The 18,568-nt window shown below is 37.6% G+C and overlaps 2 protein-coding genes across 7 annotated transcripts in view; both read left to right on the plus strand.

Annotated features, from left to right (window-relative positions):
• DCL4 (dicer-like 4) overlaps nucleotides 1–3,684 on the plus strand; it is a 147,962-nt gene extending 144,278 nt beyond the window's left edge. For all 6 annotated transcript variants that reach the window (XR_016103226.1, XM_088957551.1, XM_088957553.1 and 3 more), the window contains 3 exons: nucleotides 2,182–2,425; nucleotides 2,554–2,668; nucleotides 3,379–3,684. Coding sequence is in view for 5 of the 6 variants with exons in the window: in XM_088957551.1 (XP_088813677.1) it covers nucleotides 2,182–2,425; nucleotides 2,554–2,668; nucleotides 3,379–3,538 (519 nt within the window). In the remaining variant the exon portion in view is untranslated. The remainder of the gene's footprint in view (nucleotides 1–2,181; nucleotides 2,426–2,553; nucleotides 2,669–3,378) is intronic.
• A 7,398-nt stretch (nucleotides 3,685–11,082) lies between these two features.
• Nucleotides 11,083–17,583, plus strand: MCM5 (Minichromosome maintenance (MCM2/3/5) family protein). Its single transcript, XM_088959303.1, has 18 exons — nucleotides 11,083–11,685; nucleotides 11,778–11,921; nucleotides 12,009–12,188; nucleotides 12,289–12,387; nucleotides 12,472–12,605; nucleotides 12,707–12,812; nucleotides 13,183–13,317; nucleotides 13,401–13,478; nucleotides 13,873–13,977; nucleotides 14,136–14,227; nucleotides 14,328–14,460; nucleotides 14,564–14,659; nucleotides 14,737–14,828; nucleotides 14,920–15,010; nucleotides 15,404–15,513; nucleotides 16,698–16,827; nucleotides 16,915–17,016; nucleotides 17,223–17,583. The coding sequence occupies exons 1-18, from the start codon at nucleotides 11,407–11,409 to the stop codon at nucleotides 17,304–17,306; spliced, it is 2,190 nt and encodes a 729-aa protein (XP_088815429.1). The 5' UTR covers nucleotides 11,083–11,406; the 3' UTR covers nucleotides 17,307–17,583.
• Nucleotides 17,584–18,568: the final 985 nt, after the last annotated feature.

Below are 18,568 nucleotides of genomic sequence, written 5' to 3' on the forward strand. Positions count from 1 at the left end.
CTTGCACCTGAGCTGCTGCTCTTGGGGAGACCTGGGCCTGGGCTGGAGTCACAGATCTGTCATGGGCCTTATCAATATCAGTTTCAATTTGGTACGGCTGCGATAAGTTGGACTGCTGGTATACCTTCATCAAATAATCAAACATCTCATGTGCAGTCCAAAGAGCCCTAATGGGAATAACCACATTAGTAGTTACTGATCCAAAGACCCAGGAGACTATCTTTACGTATCAACTCTCCACTCTGCACATTTTTAACATCTGAATCACTAGGTTTAGAGACTGAACAATGTACCCCTACTCCCTTGCCTTTCAACAAAGAATTGGAAGTGAAACTTCCATAGAGCATAGTTGTTCAATCAAACCTGATAGATAAGAGTTCTCCTTTCTCCAAGACATTTCAGCAAAGGTTTATAGTAGGAAATAACCAATAACACAACTCAATCCCATTCTAGCAGAACGCTTCAACTATTAATAGGGATGTCAATGGGTTGGGACATAGTTAAATGTAGGGTTGAGTTACGGTTTTGATGTTTCAACCTGAATGAGATTCAGGTTTCATTATCATGGCCTGTCGGGTAGAGGGTGTTCCTTGTAATTTGATATGACTTCTAACCCCATAACCTTAAAGTTTAGGGTTTCGTTTCATTTTGTTTTGATTTTTCTTCTTTCACCATGGAGGAAGTGACACCTTGGAATCTATAAACCAAATTCCAACTTAAATTAATGGCTCTAGGGTTTTGAAAATATGATATAAAAAATACAATTCAAAGAGTGAGGGTCAAGTCGTGTCCATATTGGGTTGACCCCTATAGGGTTGAGGTGGGTTTAGAAGCTACATGTTATTAGGTCAGGTTGGGTTAGGTTCAGGTGGAGCACTGGATGGGTCAGGTTATGGTGAAGCCAAACCCATTCACATCAACTATTAGAAACAACTAGAGATAAAAATAGTACTATTGGATCAGTTTCACACCCAAGAGTAGCAGGAATAGAGGTCTCAGACTAGGGTAGTACCTAATCTGTGATAAAAAGTAAAAAAAAAAAATCAGCCCCAAATGAATTAAGCAAGATCAGGCCAAAAAAAGGTAATAACAAGGTCTACCATCACTAATAGGAATGAGAGAAAGGGATTGAAACCCCCTAAATCATCAAGCAACCTCAGATCAAACAATAGTAGAGGAAAGAGAGGTCTGAGGTGGCATAAGTTTCAAGGGTTTATGGAGATTTGATTACTCACTTGCTGAGTCAAAGGACAGGATTGAAAGCTATACCATGAATTTCAGAAAAAAAAAGGGGGGGGGGGGGGGTGGGCGGGGGAGACTTTGGCCGATTGAAACAGCCCTTCTGCTGCTTCTGTAAATTCCCAAAAAGGTGCACAGAAATCCTCTTGAAACCCTTGTATAATGATCAGCATCACAGGTCTTGAATCTTCAATCGAAAGTCAATAAAGTGACCCGCTTTAATAACATGTTAGAAACAGTTCAAACATGAGAGAAAAAGCTCTGTTTAGGCATGTCTAATGACAGGTCAGACCTCAGAAGAATAACTTATATATTAATGAGTGAAAAGAATGAGAAAGGACCAGTATGTCCTCTTACAAGACAACAAAAAGATGTATATAATGATATAGTGTGTACAAGCTATGGCACAACAGTACTCCCAGCCCATAAAGAATAAAAAAATAGGTTATAAATCACAATCAGCCCTTATATTCTCTACAAAAACATCACCTAATAAAACACCAACAGCATATCCTTAACAAACATAACTAAACATCCTTCCATGCCTTACAGCTTATCACAGAAAGTATTCTTCAATAAATTATATTATAAAAAAGTCTATACATGTAAGAAATTTAATTAAATTTGGCAAGACTCATGTCTCTAATAATGAAATTTTGTTTCAAAAACTAGATACAAAAGCATGATATAAGCATATTACATTGCCATACCCATACCTATATATGTATTCACAATTTAAGGAAAGGAGATTTGTATCCCTGTTTCCCATATGTGACCATGTTTGTATCTGTATCTGCGTATCTTTGCTAACCATCATATTGCAATTTGCAAAATTAGTGTTACAGGAGCTGGAAAATCTGGTGCTTGGCCATCTTCCATAGTTTCTATATTTTGTTGTCCTGGTTGCTGAATCTTGCTTCTATTATGTGTATGACTGAGCAGGCTATGGGTTACAAGCCCAAGAGTTCGTTGGAGGGCAGCCTAAGGTCAACCAAGAAGCAGGAGGCCAAGCTTATTGGCTATGATGAAACACCTATGGAGGTACCAGAAGCTTCTATGTATTCCCGTGAGCAAACTTCTGAATTTGCAGCCATTACTAGTCAACCACCATTAAAATTTGAAACATCCAGAGAGCATTATAACGAGAACAGTGAAAACAGTAGTACGGGGGAGCCACAGACTTCAGGTATGTTTCTGATACCACATTCTATAGAGTTGCAATGATTACACACTAATACAGTATGCAGACCTTCCTCTTTCATCTATTGGATCTAACAAGATTGGCATGTAATTAATTTTTATTTCCTTTTCCAGGTACCGAACAGAATGCAACAGCAAAATCTCGTTTGTATGAGATTTGTACATATAATTACTGGAAACCTCCAATTTTTGAATGCTATAAAGAGGAGGGGTTAGACCACTTGAAGCAGTAAGTGTTAGCAAAAGTCATAATATTCTTTACTACAGAATTTAACTTCAGCTGATTAGGCTCTGTTTCTTATTTAAGTGAAACATGCTCAAGTGGCTTGAGATTCAGACAGTGATAATAGGATGGCAAGTTGCTACTTGAACTACCACATTTGTGAATTGAATAGGTGCTAATGAATTGGATATAGATTTGTTTTAGGTCCATAATCAACTTGAATGCATTCATACCTTACTGATTGATCTCAATTAGATGAAGGTTGGGAAATGTAACTATTCCACAAAAAACTGAGGTTCCTCCTTGGCTTATTGTCTGCATACATCATTCTACTCTGCAGTCCTTGAAAGTTGCCTTGAAATGAGATTTTTTTTTTTTAGTTTTTGGTATGGGATCAACACTCATGCTCTGAGTGGTTGACAATTTGACATTCTTGTATTTAACTGTTATTTTAATGAATTTTCAATAAAAAAAAAAAAAAAAAACAATTTGATTCTTCTCTCTCCATTTATCAGAAGGGATTGGTTTTGGAATTTGGTACTGATCACAATTCAATAATTGTAATATGCGTTGTACCTGATTAACGTTCAAATTATTACAACTACTGAAATATGCCTGCTGCCGCCTGAAAGATGCCTGCCTCCTGATTGATGTTCTGTGTACATTGTAATAAATACGAGGTATCATTACAACTACTGACTCCAAACATTGCACAGGTTTACATTCAAGGTGGTTGTGGAGATAGAAGAAGCCGCAGATTTAATTTTAGAGTGCTTTAGCTCTCCTCATGCCAAGAAAAAAGCTGCAGCAGAACATGCAGCAGAAGGGGCACTATGGTATTTGCAGCAGCAAGGATATTTGTGCAAGGGTGATTAATCATCACTAAAATTGGGTTTTTGTAATATTTTTGTCATTGGTCCTCTGTAAAATAGAAAGAACAGTGGGCCATGAGAATCTGTATATTTTGAAAAAAGGGTAATGTATTGTTGTATTAATCAGAGTCAAAAGACGTTTCTATACAATGAGAACCTGTACGCTACACAAGTATCCATCCCTCAAAAAAAAAAGTTGCAGCCAAAAAAGAAGATTTCATTATCCTTGAAGTATACTGTAGAAAATCCATTTCCTCAGGACCTCCACAGTGCCATTGATCACTCTTGACCCGACTAGTTTTCTGATAAAAAATCCTTGAATTTCTCCCCATCCATACCATCCGCATTACGGCCAGAGGGGTAGCCGACCATAAGCATCTTCCTTTTTTGTTCATTCCAGTAACCTTCCAGCCATGTAGCAGATCCTGGACGGTAGCTGTCCAACGCCCCTGAATTTAAGTAGGAGCCTTGCAACAATTCCAAGCCGAGTTAATTTGAATCCTACTCAACCATAATTTTATTAATGTTTAATCTTATAAACTTTTAAAAGGGATCTAAATTAGTGAAAACAAATTTTGAAACTAATAAGTTTGAATTATCTTATATTAAATTTATTTATTTTATTATTGCTAGATGAAGTTGTTTTCATTTTTAAAGAGATTTTGAATGGATATTAAATTTTAGTATTAAAGTAAACGAATTTCATTAATTTTTACTCTTTTTATTAATTTTAACAACATTTATTTTCATTAATATGGAACTGGTACCATCCGTTTAACTCAACTCAACTATGCATATGGGTAAGCTATATTAATCCTGTTCAACCACCATCCCTCTGAAATTTTATATATTTTACACACTATTTGTGCAACTATATGTGGAAATGAATTGCAATAATTTCCATATCACCATAAAGAGGGATCTTTAATCTCACCCCGCAGTGTAGACTCCATCGGGCTTCTTTTGGGAAGCCACCATCGCAAACAAGTCCACAACTAATGGTTAAATGCAATGCATTAGACACAGACCTGAAGAAAATAAGATGCAGACCGAAAAAGGGGAGGGGAAACAAATTAGCACATAAAAGGTAAATCAGAGAAAAACTTCACATAACTTCACTACTGTAGCATACGCGATTTATTCGACTATATGAACTCAATAGATTATAATAGAATTATATGCTGTTGCTTCAAAACCGAAGGCACACACACACACACATTGAAGTGCAAAATTGAATATTCTACATCAACTAATCAAATAGACTTTTGATTTCTGTTGTGTTCAATGTGAACTTACATCTTAGTGTTGTTCATCTTTTTCCTTTTTTGTATAATTAAGTACGTTATATTCCTAGTCTTCATACCTGAAACTCTGAAAGATCATTTCTAAACATGAGATGTATATGCCTATATGGTAGAAACAAATTATAATGCTTAAATAGAGAATGGGATTCAGTTCAATTTCCTAACCTACACAACCAATGGAAAGACCTATATATAGTTTTGCCGTAGAGTAAGCCACATTAAACCAGATCATGAAAAGCCACTTCATACCCAGCTCTAATAATCTTAAGAGCAGAAAATACAAATAATCGAAAAGAAAGCTTTTCGGATAAACCATCTACCTCTCTGAATTAAGACTTTTTGCCTCGCAGATATTCCTTCCAGATATTCTCATTTGTCTAGTTTCCAGCAAAAGTGGAATGGAAGCGTTTGAGATACTTATTGAAATTGCTGTAGGAGGTTCATCCAATTGATGAATGAAGGTTGCATGAGAAAGCAAATCTCCCATATCAGTCCCACCAAATCCAAACGACATGTCTCTGAGAGAAACATCAAAAGAAGAAAAGTATATAGTTCTTTGAGATCAGATTAGCGCCTCACAGCACCTCCCACCCATGTATTGGGAACATCTCCCCATGACAAGTATGGGAGATGTTCTCAATGCACGCATGTGAGGCCCTTGTGGGGCACCAATCTGATCTCCTTTCCAGAAAAAGAACTCCACCTAAAAAAGGTTAATTTATGAACCCTCCCCTGAAGTTTTTGACCATTCCTAAAACCTCTCTCAATGTTCAGTAATTGCAATCGCCTCCCCTAAGCTTTTTGACACAGTTGCAAGTAGATACCCTTTATTAAAAGGCACAGAAATGTCCAAAATACCCATGCAATTTACTATTGAGGCTGGTTTTTATAGAAAACAAAAACAATACAAACTTTATAAACAACAAAAAAATGAGAATTTAAAGTTTTAGCTTTACCTTTTAGTGATTGATATGAATGGCAAATTTGAAAAATAAGTATATTTTAGAAAAGGGATTAAAAAGGGTTTGGGCTAGCCATTCATATGAGGTGAAAATTTAGGTAATAAATGTTTGGTCAAAAAGTAAATGCATGGATATTTTGGACACTTTCATGTATCTTTTTAGAGAATTCTAAAAGAGGGAGTCTATTTGCAACTATTGAATAGTGTATGCCCTTAGCTCCAATCAAACTAATGCACATAAACATTTTTCTATAAATGAATAAAATATATTATTGTTTCATATTCATATTGGTATGTTTTTTTGTGTATTACCCTTTAAAATAGACATTTAAGAGATTTGTGTTAGTTTAAAATGTTTTTAGCCATTTGATAGACTTTGTGAGTTTATCCTGAAAAGACTGACATTGATGTATTATCAAACAGTTGGAACATCTTGTCTCGGGCGCTAGGGTTAAACCCCAAGCACAGCCTTTGAGGGTAATTATTGGAAACATGCAAGTTAGATGTTTTAGGTAAACATGCTTTGAAAATTTATTAGGGTTAATTTAGGGCAATTATTGAGAACATGGGGATAGTTCTAAGAGAGATAGACTAGGTAAGGCAATAAAAAGGGATTATATCAAAATAAGGAGAATTGAAGGAAGAAATTTGTCTATTTTTAAATTAAAAACAATTATATAAAACCACACATGTGACAAGGGAGAGGAGAGTAGGAGGGCCTTTTTCTCATTTTCCTTCAATATTCAATAGATCCAGACATTGTGGTGTTTAATGCAAGTATATGTTGAATTTCTTTTTTTTTTTTTGGACAAAAATGTTGAATTGTTATTAGATATGTGAGTTTTAGGCTTGTAGTCATAAATTTATTGATTTTCCTTAAAAATGAGAAAATCTGAAAATTACAAAAATAACTTACTTCATATGCTTTAAATGATTTTGATTATCTTTACTAAATAATGCCAATAGTCGGCTTGAACTCATGTCAAGAATATGCAACCATCCAAAAATTCAAATCCATTATTTTCCCTTTTTCAATTCTGTGTGTGTGTGTGTGCATAAAATTAGGGGTGTAAATGGATTAAATTCTAATCGAATGAGACAATATCCAAATTCAAATCTGACTAGAAAAAAATCTGATCCATTTATTTTTCTTTTTATTGTGTGTGTGTGTGTGTGTGTGTGCATGAATGTGCAACATTAAGGGTGTAAATGGATTGAATTCAAACCAAATCAAACAATATCCAAATTCAAATCTGACTAAAAAATTTGGTATCTAATGGATATTGAAAATCAATGTTTTGAATTTGAATTTGATTAAATATTAGAATATATAAGTTATTTATAAAATTGAATTATTATATACAAATTATATAAAAAATATTTAAATATTTTATTATATTATATATATTAATTAAATAATTGATCGAATTTGAATATCAATCCAATCGAATCAGGTGACATCTGAATTTGATTTGTTAATTGAACGATATGAATAGGATATCCAAAATTGACTAATTATGATATTCGAATTATCTGAATTCAATTTGATTATATTGAATCTCAAATTCAAAATCAGATTTTTGAATAATATTGACACCCCTACACCACACTAATGGCCCATTTACCTACTCCAATAAAGTCTCATTTGATAGGGCTAACCTAAAAATTCAACTAATTTGGTTTTGTTGCTTTAAAGCACTCCACATAAGTTATTCAAAGAGATTGAAGTGAACAGCCCTTCAAATGAAGTGATAACCTTTCAACTAAGTGACTAGCAGCTAGGGGTGCAAGTCGGGCGGGTTGGGCTGGGCTTATGATCAACCTAGGCTAGTCCGAGCTCAGCCCGAGCCGGAGGTCAAGCCCGGTTTTCCCAATCCAAGTCCAGCTTGCCTTGTAATTTGATGCCCTTGGGTTAGGCTCGAGCTCGGGTTGTTCAATGAGCCCACTTTAAATTATACATATAAAAATGTATTTATGCAAATATATATATATATATATATATATATATATATATATTATATTGTATTATACATTTATAAATATATGTGTATATATGTAAATGTTGCGTACATATTTACATATTTACATATATATACACATATGTATAAATGTATATAATTAGGCCGAGTTTGGGTTACCTAAGGGCTAGGCCCAAGCCCAGCCTGAAAAATAAAAAAAGCCCGACTTCTTGGGCCTGGGCCCAGCTCGAGGACCAAAAATCCAAGCCCAACCCATGTAAAATTCTGGGTTGGGCCTATTCGGGCTTGGGCTGGGCCCGCCCAAGTTGCACCCCCATTTGCAGCTTATTTGGGCTATCCAGATTTTTCACCAAGCATGGGCTATAGGTTGCTCCTGTAGGGCCCACCTTAGAAAGATAGAATTCGTTGTGCTTAAATTGGTTAATGACTTATTAATGGCCGATTAATGTTTTGGTGGGCCCTACATAGGCAACCTATAAGCTATGTTTTGGTAAAACATCTAGTAGGTTCAAATACTATGTGGTTCAGCTGAAAGGGCTTTTCAATTAAGCTTCTTTTAGTAACAAGATTGAAAGTACTGATACTCTTGATACATGGAAACTATGTGCTCTTTTGTCTTCTCAAGGTGAGCCTTTCACTAGCGGCCTTTAAGTTATGTTTGGTGAAAAACATAAGGGATTTTTGGACTGCAATTTCTCTCGGAATTTTTTTTGCAACCCTTCCTAGTCTATTAATAGCCCCCTTATAAACCACACCCTACCCGTGAATTTGACATCAATCCACGAGAAGGATTCAGTCCACCCCTAGGTGGAGCTAGGATTTTTTAAGGGTGGGCTGAATCATAAAAACCCCAAAATATAATGAGCCCAAATCGAGTGTGAAGTAATCATTTTGAAGGTTGTGCCCAATCCAACCCTAAAGATGCAAATCTTGGGCTTATGCCTAACCCAACATATGGTCAAGCCCAAGCAAATTTATAAACCCAAACTTCACCCAACACAATTTAGGTTGGGCTTGGGCTGGGTTGGGTTGAGCTTGGGCAAGTTAGTTAGGTTTCAAAGAATGTATGCATATAGTTTTATATAGTCATATTTTATTAGTTTTTTTTTGGCAACTCCAAGATACACACAAAGAAAACAAATAAAACAACAACAACTAAGAAACAGGACCAGAGGAAACCACATCAGGGACAAAATCTAATTCTCGAAGAAGCCATCTAGGAGCGGAAGTCCGTTCAGCTTCCAAACCTGCCTTACCTTTAGCAGCCAATACATGAGCTGCATGAACTCTGTTGCGATCCACATGATTGAACACCACATTTGGTCCTGCAAGGCTATAAATATCCTGCAACAATGGCCAAGCCTCCGGAGCAAAACAAAAGGACTTAATAGAAAGATTCTTTACTACATTCACAGCATCACATTCCACTTTAACAAACACCCTACCCAGGTTTTTCACTGCTAAACAACATTCCCTAATTGCAAAAAGTTATGCAAATTCAGCTGAAACAGCCTTGCATCTTCCACAGGAGACTAACATAACTGACCCGGAACTGGACCTTAACACAAACCAAAACCACCTGAGTTCTTTGAAAAGCTACCGTCAGTTGTTGCCACACAAAAATCATCAAAACTTGGCCTCTCCAGGGAGCATTCCTTGCTTGAAGAAGAATCAAATATGGAATAGTTTGTTGATTCTCGAAGAAAAGCATTATTCATTGCCACCATCAATCTAAATGAAAAAGGTGAAGAAAGAGATGGGTTATGATTTTCGCCATTAAACACCAATTTTTTTCTAACTTTCCAAATGAACCAAATTAATAAAACTGGAGACTCTATAGCTTGCAATCCTCTCTCCCCTAAGGAGGATTCTAGGCCAGCTCCAAGTCCTCTCACCAAGGATAAAGAGATTAAAGTTATTGGCAAACCAGTAAGCTCTGGCATGACCACAGGATAATAAAGCATGAATAATGGATTCAGGTTTAGATCCACACACTGGGCACAAATCGTTTTCCCCTAAGCCTCTTCTCAGAAGGGCCTCCTTAACAGCTAAACTATTCTGACATCATCTCCACAAAAAGAGTTTCAATTTTGGGGGGATCTTTAACCTCTAAGTTATTTTCCATAGGTTTGATGACAAAAACCCTTGAACAGGTTATGCCTCTACAGGGTACAACAGATTCCTCGCTACATGGTATGCAGATTTAACTGAGAAATGACCCTTAGGATTAGCCACCCAAATTAATTTGTTTACACCACCTGATCTGGGCAGGTCTAAGGAGCAAATAAGAGGAGATGTCCTTGAGTCAAAAAACTCGGCCACTCTATCTGCATCCCAACCGTTAGTCTGAGGGTCTATTAAGTCACACACCCAATTAACTTGGGTTGGATTTGGATGGGGCCCCATTGGCCTAAATCCCGGAAGGCTCAGGATCCAAGGATCATCCTATATATTTATATTAATCCTATCACCCACACTCCAACAAGCTCCCTCTCTTAACACATCCCTCCTAGCCAGAAGGCTCTGAAAGCCCCATGAAAAATTTGATAGAGGCTTTACTGCCCCAAAGTTTTTCCTCTTTAGGTATATTCCTTCAATTAGCTGTTTCCACAGACTCTCATCAAAAGAATAGAATCTCCTTTGCAAGAAGGGCCAAACCTATTTTATTAGGTTTTGTGGCCCAATTTAAGAGTCTACATATGTATAAATAGAAAAAAACGATGTTTTACATAAATATAATACATATATCTATGTATTTTGTTCTAGAGGGCATGGGTTGGGCCGGGCTTGAACTATTCAGCCTCAGAGGGTTCAATCTAACCCCAACTAAAGTTTAGGTTACGCCCAAATGCAACCCACAGCCTAAAATCTTAGGCCCAACTTATGCAAAAACTCGGTTTAGGTTGCAAGTTGGATTTATCCACGTTGCACCCAAATTGGAACTCACCTTTTTATACATTGACCAACTTTGAATGCAAATTGTGCATCCATTTCCCTTAATTGTTATTAGTTTTACTACACAAACCTATAAATCTGAATGGGAGTACAATTGTTTTTGTTTATCATAAGTAGGGGTGGATTCGAACCGAGTCAACCCAAACAGTATAAGGCTCAAGCTTGGCTCGCTAAGGTAATACAAGGATCGAATTAGATCCTTAAAATAGAGCTTTGCTCGAATAAAAAACTCGTAAACTCGAACTCGGCTCGTGGCCACCCCTTAATATGCTTTTGATGGGTCCCATCTCACATCGCCAAAAGCACCAACGTAAAAAGCCCTCCAAACGGCACTAGACAGTAGACGCTACGCTGAAAAACGGTAATCTGAAAATGGAGCCCGAGGGTGCTATTCCAGGAAAATCAGGTACTGCGTTTGTAGGAAAACGTAGGGAAATGGAGGGAAAGGGCTGGGAAAATATTCCAATGCACGTGTACGTGCACGTGCCTCGACCCCAAGCTAACTGACTACGTCGTTCCCGCCAAATTCTTCCCGCCAAAAACTGTAGGGCATAATATTTCACTTCTGCCCTACGACCCCATCCCCCACCCTTCCTAATCTACTAGTTGCAGAGAAGAAGGAGAAGGAGAAGGAGAAGGAGAAGAAGAAGAAGAAGAAGGAGAAGAAGAAGAGATGTCGGGGTGGGACGAAGGAGCTGTTTTCTACAGCGATCAAGCTCAGTTCCCCCGCGGTGGCGGTGAATCCGACCAGTTCAAGGCCACTCGTCATTCCGTCCTCCTCAAGTTCAAAGAGTTCATCCGCAACTACGAAACCCAGAAGAATGTGTTCCCTTACAGGGAGAGCCTTCTCCACAACCCCAAATTCCTCCTCGTCCACATGGATCACCTTGAGTCCTTCGACGCCGATGTCCACAGCAAGCTCCGCTCTTCGCCTGCCGATTACTTGCCTCTGGTATTATATATTGTTCTTAATCGCAGATTCAACCTTATGTTCTAGGGTTTTGTCACTGGGTCTTATATTTTGGACTCCTTTTCCCTTTCTAGTTTGAGACCGCAGCGGCAGAAGTACTTGCAAATTTGAAATCCAAAGTTGCCGGAGAAACTGGAGAAATGGAAGATCCGGTAACTGGTGAGGTGCAGATCCTACTGACTTCGAAGGAGGATTCAGTCTCCATGCGATCTCTTGGAGTTAGTATTGTTTCGTATATGCGTTTTCTAAAAACATGAAATGGGCTTGTTGAAGTTGGTATAATTTTTCTTTTTGGCAAAGAGCAGGCTCAGTATATATCGAAGCTTGTTAAGATCTCCGGGATAACAATCGCTGCTTCAAGAACAAAGGCCAAGGCGACATATGTAACTCTTCTGTGTAAGAATTGCAAGAATACCAAGACAATTCCTTGCCGTCCTGGACTTGGTGGGGCTATTGTTCCTCGCTCATGTGACCATGTCCCTCAGGTTTGGTCTCTCGCATTCTATTATTTTTGTTTGAAACTAGAATGAAAGGAGACACTCATTCATGAATTTATATTTACAAAAGTACCGAACGTTCTTGTAGCCTGGGGAGGAACCTTGCCCAATAGATCCTTGGATTGTGGTTCCTGATAAAAGCAAATATGTAGATCAACAGACCCTGAAACTGCAGGAGAACCCTGAGGTAGGCGTCTTGATTTAGTGAACAATACTGTGATGTTGAAGTTAAATTATTTCTGACTAATGGGCTTTAATTTCAAATTAATAGGATGTACCCACTGGAGAGCTTCCAAGAAATATACTTCTCTCTGTGGATCGCCACCTCGTCCAAACAATCGTACCTGGAACAAGATTAACCATCATGGGAATTTACAGTATCTATCAAGCAGCCAATTCTGCTGCGTAAGATATTCATATTGTTGCCATATACCTTCATGTATGCCTTAACATACTTGATCAATTTGTGCTTTATGCAGTGTGGTTAATGCATTATTCTTTTGCAGCCAAAAGGGAGCTGTTGCAATCAGACAGCCTTATATCAGGGTTGTAGGAATGGAAGAAGCTAATGAAGCCACTTCTCGGGGTCCCTCTGCCTTCACTCAGGAGGAGGTGAGGCTTGATGCAGCATGATTGCGTGAATATTATCTGTATATCTAAATTATCAGAGAGCTATAGAGGTTGAAAATTAATTATTCTGGTCCCCTTGATGTGGAATTTCATTTGCATTTGAATAACAGTTTGAACTGGTTAATTCAAAGAGAGAGGATATGAAACTGAGGTCTGAAGAATGAAATTTCATATAGTTGAGATACTTTAGTTTGTAGGGCCATGCTATACTGGAATGTATGTAGGGGAAATTTCCTTGCTTAGGGCATAGCCAACATTGGCTGCTAGCAGGGAGAGTGCTTACTCTTTCCAATTGCACATCTTCCTTTGTATTTTCTTTGTTTCTTGTAAAATAATGTTACTTTTTTTCCAGGTAGAAGAATTCAAAAAGTTTGCTGGAGATCCAAATTCATATAAGAATATATGTTCCAAGATTGCTCCCTCCATATACGGTCATGATGATGTGAAGAAAGCTGTTGCATGTCTTTTATTTGGAGGATCAAGGAAGGTATACTGTTTACCAATAACTACCTGTCTTGCCAAATTGGGTATGAATTCTTGGTAGCCCACTAACTTCCAACAAAAATGCAGGAATTACCAGATGGTGTGCGATTAAGAGGTGATATCAATGTCTTATTATTGGGGGACCCATCTACTGCTAAATCACAGGTTTGTTCTGTGCATTGCTTTGTTGACAAGTTCTTTGGTTTGTTGAAGTAATGACAACCTAAATTATCAGATAAAGAGTTCTGGTCTATTGGAGAGGGAATGGTCCCCATTTTAAAAGGCCATTGTCCAATGTTGGTCCCAGTTATCTGGGGTCTTGGGAGGGGCTAGTAGACTGGGTATGGTCCAAACTTTGTTTTTTTTTTTTCTCATGCAAATTGGCCACCGTCAGACTTAAACCTTTGTTCTCACACATGCCAGCCTGATATTTTACCTTTACACCAAGTATTGGCCCCTTAGAATGGTACTCATTTAGACAAGAATTTAAGATGTGATATGGTCATGCTGTTATTACCATACAATACTGTATTTGTCTGATAAATATCCATGTCTGAAGTTTCTTAAGTTCGTTGAGAAGACAGCTCCAATTGCTGTTTATACTTCAGGGAAAGGCTCATCTGCTGCTGGTCTTACAGCTTCGGTGATTCGTGATGGCAGCTCGGTAAGTGAGTTGAATTCTTTGATAAATATGCATGTGTTCTTAGTGGATCTTTTAGGTTTTTCCCATTTAATTTATTTTTAGTGGATTGGATAACCAATTTGACCCTCAATACATTTTTTATAACATTCTATCTAATACTATACTATATGCAACTCCAGCGTGAGTTTTATCTTGAAGGTGGAGCCATGGTTTTAGCAGATGGTGGAGTTGTTTGCATTGATGAATTTGACAAAATGAGGTCTGAAGACAGGTAATTTAGAATGGAATTAAAACCTGATAGCTCTTGTCCTCAAAGCCCAAATTTATATGAACTTCTCAAATCCAAGAGTTCTATTATTTCTATCTCACAGGGTTGCTATTCATGAGGCAATGGAGCAGCAGACTATATCCATTGCCAAAGCAGGAATTACAACTGTTCTCAATTCCAGAACATCTGTGCTTGCAGCTGCTAACCCTCCATCAGGACGTTATGATGATCTAAAGGTCAATTGTCTTATTTATCAAATTTTCAATTGTTTGTGGAAATCACATTGATGGTTTAAATTTCTCTTAACATGTCAACTCAGATAAATGTTTCCCTTTACAGACTGCACAGGATAACATTGATTTGCAGACAACAATTCTTTCCAGATTTGATCTGATCTTCATTGTGAAAGATGTCAGGATGTACAGTCAGGATAAGGTATGCAGCAACAATCTTGCCCAGCTACTGTTCTCATACTTAATTGCATTATTTAACGTGATTTCATCTCATTTCAGCTTATAGCTAGCCATATTATAAAAGTCCATGCCTCCGCTGGTGCAGCCTCAACTGACACTAGAGTTTCAAAAGAAGAGAATTGGCTCAAAAGGTGTATTTTAAGTTACTAATTATTGTTATTCCATGTGATTACTTTGTAAAATACACAATATGAACTCTTTGATTCTTATGTCTGTCTGCAGATACATACAGTATTGCCGAACTGAATGCCATCCTCGCCTATCAGAGTCTGCAGCTACCATGCTGCAGAACAACTATGTTAAAATCAGACAGGTAGGCTTGTGTTCTATCTCTATTTATGATGAGCACTTATCTCAGGATGTCTTTGTGTAAGGTCATTGTCCAATGAAGGTCCAAACTATCCTGGGTCTTGGAAGGGCAGTCTGGCTATGGACCAACCTTGGGCTTTTTTGGGGCCATAAAGTGGCTTCTCTCAAGATTAAAACCACCATTCTTATTCTTTTGGCATGTCCGACCTAATTCTGTGCGACATATATACCTGCTCTGGGCAACATGCTGAGGGGGCTCAAGAAACAGTACTTATTGAGTGAATCTGACGATGCATTTTGCATTCATTTTTTGGACTTCAATAGGTTTGTAGGGTAATTGTCTTGAGTCCCATAATCTACTAATTGGTTTTTGCCCCCATCTTTCTGGTTCCTGCAGGATATGAGACAACAGGCAAATGAATCAGGGGAGTCTGCTGCAGTACCAATTACTGTAAGGCAGCTGGAAGCTATAATAAGGTTAAGCGAGGCCCTTGCAAAGATGAGATTGTAAGTAATTCCTGAATGATGCTTAAATTTTGCATTTGTTCACAACCGATATTTTCCTTTGTGTCCATTTGCTTCTTTAGACAAAAATTGGAATGTAATTCCAAAAGCAGGACCTTGGCCTTAATACCAGTCTGGTTATTACCAAAACCAATTTAGACATTGTAATTCTATATCCATACTTTTGAGTGTTAAAAAAATTCTTTAAATTTCAAGTTAAGATCAATGTAACTTTTCATAATTAAAGTCTATAATTGCATGATATCATAACAAGTTAAAGCTATATTTGTTGTGTGATAAATATTTAGGATGGGATATATCAAGACAAAAAGTTGTCATCTATGTAGCTTAGACATAAATATGTGGGTGTATGGCAAACATGAAAAGAAATGTCAAACTTAACTATCCTCAACAAATTCATGGGATGCCCATACAGCTCATTTCGTATAAGACAATTATAAAATGAATATAGTCAGTACAAAGTGGGATTCAAATCCATTTTCTATTGACTTCTGGTGACTCTCTTCATTTATTCCACCTTTGCCCTTCCTCAATTTACCTTCCTGTTCCAACAAGGTACTACATTCTACTGTTGGACAAACATAGGTTTTCTTCAATTCACAATTTTCACATGGTTAGTACATGAAAAATGTTACAGGAAATGCATAAAACTTTGGCATGCATATCAAACATTAAATGATGGTTTTGAGGGACATAAATTGTTCTTGTTAGATACCATAGAAAGGATATTAGGGATGAATGGCATGCATGTAAAGACCTAATTGACCAGACCTCCCAGGTCACAAGTCAGCCTGATTTATGTTGGAGATAGTAAAACGGTGTCCTATTTGACCTCTTCCATCAGTTTCATATATATTTTCCCTTTATTTATGCGTCCATGTGCTTGATATTTCATACAGTTTCAGACAGTACTATCTTCTTTTACTTCTTGGACATATCTAACCTAGCATTACTTCTTTGCCTAAAATGCCATTTCTTGCAAGGGGTATCCAACTATTTTATCTTCATGTTGGAGCTCGGATCCTTTTGTTGTCATTATTGCCAGATAAATGGCTCTCCATTGGCATAGTCTATTTAGGCTGCCACTAACCACACACGTATGCAGACTTGATATATCTTCATATCATGACTGATTGGTCCTGTACTGTCTGAAACTTGAATTTTAGGTCTCATGTTGCAACTGAGGATCATGTTAAAGAAGCAATACGTCTCTTCAACGTTTCCACAATGGATGCAGCACGATCTGGAATAAATCAACATATAAATCTGACTGCTGAGATGGCAAAAGAGATTAAGGTCTGTTGTAGGCAATTAGACATGATTTATGTTTCTCAATTTATGGATTGAAAAAATTGTCATTTTGGTTTTGGTTTGTGCAAACAGCAAGCTGAGACACAGATAAAGAGAAGAATGGGAATTGGGAGCCAAATTTCAGAGAGGCGTCTGATTGATGACCTCACCAGAATGGGATTAAACGAGTCCATAGTAAGTGATAGTTATGAATGTTTTGTCCATGATTTGCCAATAGAATGGGGTTGGATGAATATAATAGCTCGCTGCCCCGACTATGTCGTTAACATGTTCCATCTCATGGATTCCTTTCCCTTGAGCATTATTTTTGTCCTCACCAGCTCCTTGGTAATTGAGTTTGTACGCATTATTGTTCTGATTGGTATTATTGCATTTGGCAGGTGAGAAGAGCTCTGCTGATTTTGCACCAGAGAGATGAAGTTGAATACAAGCGAGAAAGGCGTGTTATAGTTCGTAAGGCATGATTTTTTGGGATTCTCTTTTCCTCTCGGGAAAAGAAAGTAGTACCGATGGAAGCAATGGAAGATTGTTCATGCCACTGGAGTAACCGACAGTTTGTATTCTCAAGATGGAGTTGCTGGATTTGGCCCCAATTTATAATCTTATGCATTCTGTCTGATACCCGTGCAAAATGCAACTTGTTAGCTTGTAATATGATATACACCTAATCAGCTATATGTTTTTTCTTTGTATTTGATTATTAGACTGCATTAATATACTGGTGTCATTTATCAGAGTCAATGATAAGGGCCCTTTCATAACAGTTGGAGTGGCTGAACCGAAAAACTTATTGCATTGCTTGAGTGAATAAGGTTCCTTTTGATAAGCTTTTGCTTTTCAGCTTTTGGCTCTGGAAACTCAATTAATCCGAAAAATATTTTAAGCACTTTCAAGTCCTCATGTTCGAAGTCAAACTGAGGCTTCGTAATTTTGGGCTCAAAGCACACCTAAAGCTTATCCGAATGCAAGAAACAGAAGAGGTGGCTCCTTGATGGATGGCTGAAGCTGAAGTTGGTTAAACAATTGAACCCTGAATATTTTACTGCCCCTAGTGGTCATTATTTTAATTCTCGTCAAAACAAGTACAGTCAGGGTAGCCATGACTAATGTTTTAAAAAAGGATTCGGTTCTAGCCACCGGTTTTTAGGTTGATGGGTCCAGTTTGAACTGATGGCTTGTTCTGACAAAAAGATAAAAATAATTAAAATAAAAAATGGTTAAAAACCATTGAATTAGTCAAATGGGTTGACAGTTTGATCATCTGGATCAACAGGTTGACTGGTTCAATGATTTTTGACGGATTGGGCTTGGGATAAAACAGAATCAGTTGCCTGGATGGTCTTTGGGTCAAATGGTTCGATCATTTGGGTCAACGGTGATTCAAAAATCATGACCATGACAATGGCATATGAATTTGCATTGATGCCCCCACAGTGCATCCCTCTTCTGCCCCAACAACACATCTCAACCTTGTAGCATCTCCCCATATCAAGTACGGACAAATAAGGGAGATATTCCCAATGTATGTTGAGATGTGCATTTGAAATGGATTCATGGATTCTCGCATATTAATAATCAATCGGTGACGAGTGCAGAATTGATATAGAGTTAATCTTGACGTCCTTGACATTTCAGGGACCTTGTGTGTTTAGTACCCAAGATGGTATTCTGTGGTTCTTATTCCTCGTGAGCTGACTTAGCTCACTTTCAAAATTCAACGGGGGAA

The sequence above is a fragment of the Nelumbo lutea genome, chromosome 8 (genome assembly GCF_056320005.1).
Source record: "Nelumbo lutea isolate HS-2025 chromosome 8, American lotus-T2T, whole genome shotgun sequence".
NCBI classification, from domain to species: Eukaryota; Viridiplantae; Streptophyta; class Magnoliopsida; order Proteales; family Nelumbonaceae; genus Nelumbo; species Nelumbo lutea.

Bases quoted from the DNA above. Each gene is read 5' to 3' on its own strand.
- MCM5 (XM_088959303.1), top strand. From the start codon at position 11,407: ATGTCGGGGTGGGACGAAGGAGCTGTTTTCTACAGCGATCAAGCTCAG. The intron at 12,388-12,471 runs GTAGGCGTCTTG...TCAAATTAATAG, and splicing joins AACTGCAGGAGAACCCTGAG to GATGTACCCACTGGAGAGCT. The intron at 13,318-13,400 runs GTATACTGTTTA...ACAAAAATGCAG, and splicing joins TATTTGGAGGATCAAGGAAG to GAATTACCAGATGGTGTGCG.